The 8,465-nt window shown below is 33.1% G+C and overlaps 1 protein-coding gene across 1 annotated transcript; it reads right to left on the reverse strand.

Moving 5' to 3' along the window:
• Positions 1-4,907: 4,907 nt before the first annotated feature.
• Positions 4,908-7,115, reverse strand: LOC143604640 (protein NRT1/ PTR FAMILY 5.6-like). Its single transcript, XM_077081054.1, has 2 exons — positions 6,930-7,115; positions 4,908-6,474 (listed from the first exon to the last, which is right to left on the reverse strand). The coding sequence occupies exons 1-2, from the start codon at positions 7,011-7,013 to the stop codon at positions 5,101-5,103; spliced, it is 1,458 nt and encodes a 485-aa protein (XP_076937169.1). The 5' UTR covers positions 7,014-7,115; the 3' UTR covers positions 4,908-5,100.
• Positions 7,116-8,465: the final 1,350 nt, after the last annotated feature.

An 8,465-nucleotide genomic window follows, 5' to 3' on the forward strand; every position in this document is an offset into this window, starting at 1 on the left:
AAATACTAGAAAAAACTGTTGGATTAAATACGCAATTCAAGTTTGTGGCTGATCATCACACTTTTCAAAACGAATATTGTCATCAATTTAACGGTCTATTTGAATACTTGTGTATGCAACAACATAGATTATTCTTTAAAAAATATTCTTAGGTTTGTTTCCTCGTTTGACATAGCGTATCCATGTGATAAAAAATAAAAAAATATTTGCAAACGTTAAGGATGGTAAAAATATCAAATATAATTTGTTCAACATTCTGCTTGTTTCTCTAAACTAAATCGGTTTTTCCAAACCGATACACTAACTTTAGGTGAATCTTGTGAAGTCTAAATATGAGGTGGAATATGACACTCTTTTTTTTTCTAAAGGGTTGGTTTTGTCGATGCTTGGGTCGAATCAAACAAAATAAATAAAATACAATGCGTGTTAATAAATTGTTCAAACTAAATAATAATGAAAAATAGGTTGTTATTAGATGATCAAAGAAATTACATCCTCAGACCATGTGTAGCTAACACTTTACACATAGAAGCGTTTTGCTACACGTGACGTCCCATCAGCAATGAAAAATTTTGCAAAGAGTGATGTAGTGGGAAAACACTCCTACAATAATTACTCAATTGCTATAAAATAAGTTAACTATAAATAACCTAAATATTTGATTAGTTGAAGTTTGAGAAAGAAAACCTTATTTGTTGAATGATTTAGTAGGTAACGTTTCCTACAAAACACTTGAGGCCAAAAGTTGGCTTAAAACTTTGAAAGGGGTGGTGTTTATAGAGTCTTAAGAGAGTTTTAAGATAAGAAACGCCCCACTATAGATGGTCTAAGTTGTTCTTTATAAGTTTTACAATTTTTTGAAAATGATTCATTACCAAATACATCTCAGGTGTCACACCCCGATCAAAGGCGGCGGAACATGCCGGGGTGCAACGTGATTGGACAAATACACAAGACACTATTTAAAGTGACAATATTTATTTAACTTATTTTATTTTAACAAATCAATAACAACACATCTCGTTCATATAAACCAATAGCAATCATATTGTTCATTTTACTAATACCCTAATAGTCTTGGTAACGTTTTCCGTCAAGCACTCGAGTCAACAAAAGTCAAATCTGTAACATTTCATAAAATAAAGTTTGTCAACACAAAGGTTGGTGAACAATTCATAAGTTTGAGCATATAAGTATATAGTAATAAAAGCCACAAAACTTGTATACAAAACAATAAATAAAAGCTATAAACATGGATAAAATAGTAATCGCTAACAAGTTAGCGACACCCAACTATAAGGGGTTGCCAAATAGTTTAGGATTTTATAGACAGTTGCTAAACACATTAGCACCACCTAGCTACAAAGGGTTGTCAAGTAGTCTAGGATTTAATAGTTATCGTTAATTGCATTACGTTAACGACACCTTGCCATGAGGGGTTGCCAAATGGTCTAGGATTTATAGTTCCACCATCCAAAAGCGATAAACACATAGGAAAATAAGCATGTAAGCATAGAACACCAAATCAAGCAATTATTTAGGTGAAGTAAACAATCACGTTTGTGGGTTTAAGATTTAAGTAAATAAAGCATTTAGTTTGATAGGTGTGAAATGTCACCCCACAACGAAAGATGGAAAAAGGGGTATGAAAGTACTCACCTCGATTGATGAATTGAGAACTAATTAATGATGGACATATAGAAAGCTTGTGAACAAAACAAATGAATCCGACTTGAAACGATAAACACCTTAGCTAAAATAAATAATGTAATATATATTAATGAACTTGAAACCATAATGAAACTATATTGGAAACATTGAACGAGGAGGTTTGGTTGTAAATCGGATTACCGGTTAGTTTGTTAACAATTTGGGACTCGTACTTAATTGATAATTTAAAATAAAATAATATTATTTTATTTGAGCTTTTAAATAACTAAACCAATATCAAAATAGAAACAAGACAGACTTAATTTAAGAGTTCGGTTTTATAAAAATGAATTTATAATGAAGCTTATAATAATATTATTTATAATGAGATAGTAATGATAATAATAATTCTAAAAAGATATGTTACATATATATATATATATATATGTATGTATAAGATAATAATAATAACAATAAATATTTCTAATAATACTAATATAGTATAATAATTATAACAATAGTTATTATTAATAATACTAATATTAATAGTTATAGAAAAGAAATCTTGGTATTAATTATAATGTTGCTGATAAAAATGATAATAATAATAATAATAATAAATATTATTTATAGTAAATAATGATACCATACTCGATGTTTGTTCGATTTCTAAACGAGTTCACAAAATAACTATACTAATATTTTTGCTAGTAATTAATGATAAATATGATTTTAATTGATAATAATTATATGACCTTTAATAATATTAATAACAACTTTAATATATATAATAATAATATTAATAATAAATAAATATAATAGTAAGTTAAACAAAATAATACTAATAATAATCTTTATGTATTTATGTTAATACTAATAGTAATAATAAATTTATTAAGTATAAAGAGAACCGAAACCGACCTAGGATAAGACCCGAACCCGAGACCTCTCGTTCAACAACTTATGTACAAACCAACCAAACCAAAATAATTAAACCTATAAGAACTTAATATATACATTACCCGTTCATTCATCTTTTACCCAATTCAACCCGTTTCAAATAATATAACCAACAATATAACCGATTTTTAACGGTTTAAATCTGACAATCTCTATACGAAAATAACAATACCAAAACTCGAATTAACTTTACCTATTATATGTTTACGAGGTCGCCGGAGATGAAACCGCAACCGGAGGGAGGGAGGGAGGAAGGGAGAGAGAGAGAGAGAGAGAGAATCGTAGAGAGGGAAACAGCGGGGAGAGAGAGAGACCACGTCGGCCGGAATTCCGGTCGCCGGAAAAACGAAAACCGACGGGAAGGGTGGCTGGTGTCTCCGGCGTCGGTATTAAGGACCAAGGGGAAGAGAGGAGTGGTGGTGGTGTGTCGGAGGTGGTGTTACGGACCAGAGGGTGGCTGAGTTGGGGTCGCCGGACCGCAGCTCCGGCCGCCGGAGACGGCTGCCGGAATCTCGAGAGAAAGAAGAGAGAGGCGGCTGGAATATGTGTGTGTTAATATTAGGTTTGGGTTTAGTTTAGGTGTTTATATATATAATATATATTTTCAAAATACCCCCCTCAAGTTTCATCAAAGTTTAAAGCAAGTTTAGAGGTTCGTAAAAACTTATAACGACTTTACGAAAAATCGTTTTGAACTCCTTATGTTTTTTTAGCGTCACTATAATATGACAAACATCGGTTTATTAATGATCGATATCTATTATAATATTATATAATAAATAAATAAGGTTCTAAAAATGTTTGAACGGTTTTACAAAATAAAAGTTTATAATACGAATATAACTCGAGACTCAAATTTGACGAATGTCACAGTATCACCAACTTTTTGAAAATTTCGTCCCGAAATTAAAATAAACTTAAAGAAAAAGTAGGTATTTACGAATATTGTCCTTTGTATGATAATTGCATGAACAATTTTTATTTTTTTATATATATATATTTTTTGCAAAAGAATAACGTCAAATCCTTGCATGACTCGAAAAACGCTGAAAATGAGAACGTAATAAAGGCACTTATATATAGGAAGTACCAGCGGCGTATCCACCATGCCTTTATCACGATTCGCATTTCCATCGTTTTTCTGCCATCATCCTCGGGTCTGAGTTATCGCACACAAGTGCACTTACTATGGCTTCCATACGGGGGCTTCGATAATTAAGTGTGCACCCATAATTATTTAGATCGTCGTATGGTCCACATGGTTCGTTCCATTGTGTGGTTTAAGAGACATGTTTATATTGAAATCTTTAACTATTAGATGTGTAAATAAATTTGTTGAATTTTACCAATATTGGTAAAACAGTACTAGCGGTTGAAAATTTCGGGATTGACTTTTCTTAAATAAGTAGGAAAATGAAATAAATAATTGAAACAATTAAAATCTTAATGTATAACCAAGGTGAAAATAACTATTTTGGTTTAGATAAGTAGAGATGATCGAATAACTACAAACCAGGGTAGGAAATTACGAAACGAGAATTGAAGTTAAGTGTCCACAATGTGAAAGGATAAGTAAATCATTGAAATTCATGGTTGAAAGTCGGTCACTAAATTAGTATAAAATTTCCAATGAGATAAAAAAAGAAATGAGAAGTTCAATAAATGAACACATAAAGTTGGGATAAACAACGATACAGTTAATAATAGCGTACAATGAGTTTCATACCTGGACAAACTTGAGGTTATAAGTATTTGAGATATGATTACATGAAATGTGATATCATGAGGGTGAGGTGAGTTTCTTTGGGGTGACGCATACGTGCATCAATATAAATAAATAGTATTTGATTAACAACCAAAGCCATCGATTAAATGTGATAAAACATAGATGGTCAACGTCAGTAAAAAGGTGGTCAACGTCAGTAAAAAATACATCTAGTCGGTTAACGTAGGCCTACTTTGACTTAAAAATACAACATAATTCATATTTCTATAATATTAAAAAACGAATATTATTTTTTTAATTAATGATTAACAATTTTTTTAGAATAATTTAGCATTTAAAAATGTATTTCTCTTATTTATATTAATATTAATTAGTAAACTTAAGATATTTGAAATATATATATTACCCCAAAATTAATTTTTTTTATATTTATCATGTTCAAGTACTCTTCGAGTACTTCCCGAATACTTCCTCCAAGAGGGTCGACCGCCTAGGGACCGCCTAACGACTTTTACAACATTGTTTTTAATTGCATGAAACCCCATCCAGAATTATGAGCTAACCTTAACAAAACCTTGTTTATTAAATTCAATGCTAACAATTATACAATTCTTGTGTTACCTTTTCAAGTTCATGTTTATTATTCGTTTTACATTTATATTGAAATTGAAATGATTCTTTTTGTACTAGAAGGCAAATATCTGTTACACGTTTATTATTAAACATGACACAAAGTCTAGATGCTATTTATCACATATCACTTACTACTTACTAGATACAACTTCTTTTCTTTGCACATTTTTGTAGTCATATTTTCTCGTCAGTAGAATATAAATCCCGAAGTTCACCGCACTCATAATCGCCAATAGCCAATAGAACTTATCGAGCCGACTGCTATTTATATCCTTCCCGAACCAACTCGACCCAAACCGCCCTGTCACACGACCAACAACAATAATCAGAAAACTACTATAAAAATTCGCAACACCGAGCACACTCGAATATAAAGCTATCCCAATACTTCTCATCGAGTCGGGCACTTGCTCATAAAAATACTCCTGCAAACCCACAAGCGTAAACGCGTCCCCAATCCCCTGAATAAAATACTGAGGCGTTAACCAAAACACACTCATCGACAAAACCCGATTATATTCTCTCTCTGCAACCATTAACCTCTTTTTCTCAACCAATGCCGCAACAACCATACCCATAATAGAAAACACCATTCCGATCCCCACTCGTTGGAGGATCGGAATCCCCCTTTCTTTTCCCGTTACTCTCCTTAGTATCGGGACTAGTATTTTATCGTAACATATAATACACAACAACATACCAAACGCTGCAATCGCGTGAATACTCGCAGGTGGTATCTCAAAACCATTAATATTTCGATTCATCGTACTACTTTGCTTCACGTAGAATGTCCCACCTTGCGCAATACACACACCAAACAACAACGAAACGAACCATATCGGGACCACCTTCACCACGAGTTTTGTCTCTTCAACTTTGGTAATCGTCGATAGTTTCCAAGGAGACGGTTTTTCCCCTTCGGATACAACTTCGTTTTCAATAATACATGCTTTATCAAGAAACCTAAGCTTATTAGTATGAGACAGTAACCTCATATTAGTGTTTTCGGATTCATAAAACGAATCTTGGTTCGATGGATACGGTAGGTTTCGTTTTCTTACGGCTGCAACTAGAACTTGTACTAATGGTGTTAACGGGCTACCTTGTGGCGCACGGTACCTATAAAACGGTCGTCCGAGGAAGAATATAACGGTAGTTAAGAACATGGAAACAGTTAGGATAAGGTTTGCTGTTCCCCAACCGAAGTTGTCTTGAACATAAGCCATGACAGTTACTCCTAGAACAAGTCCAGCACACAATGCTACATTCCAATAATTAAAATACGACATCTTTCCTTTTCGTTCGCTTGAATCATTGTCGTCAAATTGGTCGGCTCCGAAGGATTCTAGTGATGGTTTGTGGCCGCCTGTTCCGACAGAGAGGAAGTACATTGCGGTGAAGAAGGCGAGTTTGTGAATCTTTGTTGGGTTGATGCAGTTGTTGTCACTGACTCCACATGGTTTTAAGGGTGGTATGAATTGAGTCATGGTGAGTATTGTTAAACCCTGAAATAAAAAAACGGAAGTGTGAGCATGAAACCGAACCTGAATAAAACTGACGGTTTGGTTTTATGTTTTCGTGAAAACTGAAAACCAAACTTTGGATGCGGTTTGGGTTCTGCATGTAATTAAAACTGAAAAACCAAACCGAACAGAACCAAATTTATGTATATATATTTTCATTTTTAATTGTAAGTAATTTATAAGAATTTAATAGTGATACCTAAATATTTTAGCTCAGATGTAATGATAGTTAGTTAACAAAAAGATTTAGGCTCAAGTTAACCATTATGGACCAAGTTTTACCCAGCCAAAAATGTCAAGCCCAATTGGTAAAACCGAAAACTAAAAAGCAAATATAGAATGATTTCAAAACAGAATTTTCGGTTTTTTGGTTCGGTTTGACCATGAACACCCCTAAATTAGATGGATGGTGGTTAATGGTGATTATATGTGCGTACCGCGACATAGATGGAGGAAGAAAGCAAGATCATGAGGAATCTCCCAGCATAGGCGTCGGCAATGAAGCCGCCAAGTAAAGGCATGCTGGTGGTGACTCCGGCCCAGCAATTTACAGCCTTGGCTGCGGTTGTGAGGTCTTGGTGCAGCACTTTTGTTAGGTACGTGATGAGATTGATGAAAATGAAAAGTAGCCAAGCCTCTCGCTTAACTCGATTGCTTAAACAAAACAAATTAAAATTAGTCACATCTAGTATATTGTGCTCCTGTGTAGTCGAAGGCGCTAGCTACACTCAAAGCACAAAGTATAAACATATCATATTTAGGTGTTTATACATATTTTAAGTCGGTTTAACGCTAGTTTTACTGGTTCCATGCAATTTTTGGAATGTTTTGGATAATTTTATGTCTTTCAAACCTCTTCAAAGTTTGACCAAATTTAACCAAAATGTACGCAGTGTACTATGGGCACAAGCTTTTGACTATGTTGTGTTCGTCTATGCGTGCATATTTGTTTTCATAGACACCCCTCGTTTGATGAGCATAGTATCTTGTTGCTAGAAATTAAGACACTTGAAACCTTGATTTGATGGTGTTGGTTCACTAGCATAGTCGAATTGGGGTGTTCTGTGTGTTTGGATGGTGTTTGAACAAACTTCGCATTTGAATAATTATAGTTTTATATATGTTAAAAATCCTATTACCTTGCTAGGAAACAAACCATACTCAATGCACCCAACACCTAATCCCTGCTTACAGGCGAGCCACACAAGCTCCGGAAACCAAAGTGGCTCCTAGCTCTCAACCTTTGTATAACTTTAATGCCCCACATGGTCACTGGCTCTGTTATCGAGCCCGGCAATAAAATCGGCAGTTCAAAATATATATATATATATGTTTAAAATCAAGTGACAGATTATTAATATGAAAAATAGTCTTAAGTTTCGATTTTGCTTCATTAAAATAAACCATGAATTGCATGATCAGCAAGACAAGCAATAGTTTGTTTACAACTTTCATACAAAAGTTTACAAAAAGATATAATTTACGAAGTCAACTCTTATAATAAATGTTTTTTAGTCCAAGTTAAAGTCACTAAATGATTCAGAGAACCATCAAGTTTCCCACCACCTTAATGTTACCCCGCATCTATTATTAGAGCAATAAATGTTTTATATATTTATTTTCAAGTAATTAAGATTGCATGGATATAAATAGTTTGAGATTGAAAATAAAAATATGCAAATATATAGTTACTACTAATATTGTTATTGAAATGGTCACAAGCATTCTTGTAAGAATAAAATGTGTTAATTTCTTTACCATATATCGATCTTCTCTACATTTTTTTTTCATTTTTTCATAAGCATCTTTTGTTTTATTTTCTTTTGTTTTGCTATTACACATTTATATACACATTACCCGAACTATACCATAAATCTTGTGTTTTATTTCTTTGGCTTTGCTATTAGGTAGTGGTATAATTTAATAACCCAGTGACTTTTTAGCTCTTTTTATTTCTATTTCATTCCTTTTAA

Source organism: Bidens hawaiensis, unplaced genomic scaffold (assembly GCF_021521415.1).
Source record: "Bidens hawaiensis isolate Kalapana, Puna unplaced genomic scaffold, B.hawaiensis_p1.1 tig00066049_1, whole genome shotgun sequence".
Taxonomy (NCBI): Eukaryota; Viridiplantae; Streptophyta; class Magnoliopsida; order Asterales; family Asteraceae; genus Bidens; species Bidens hawaiensis.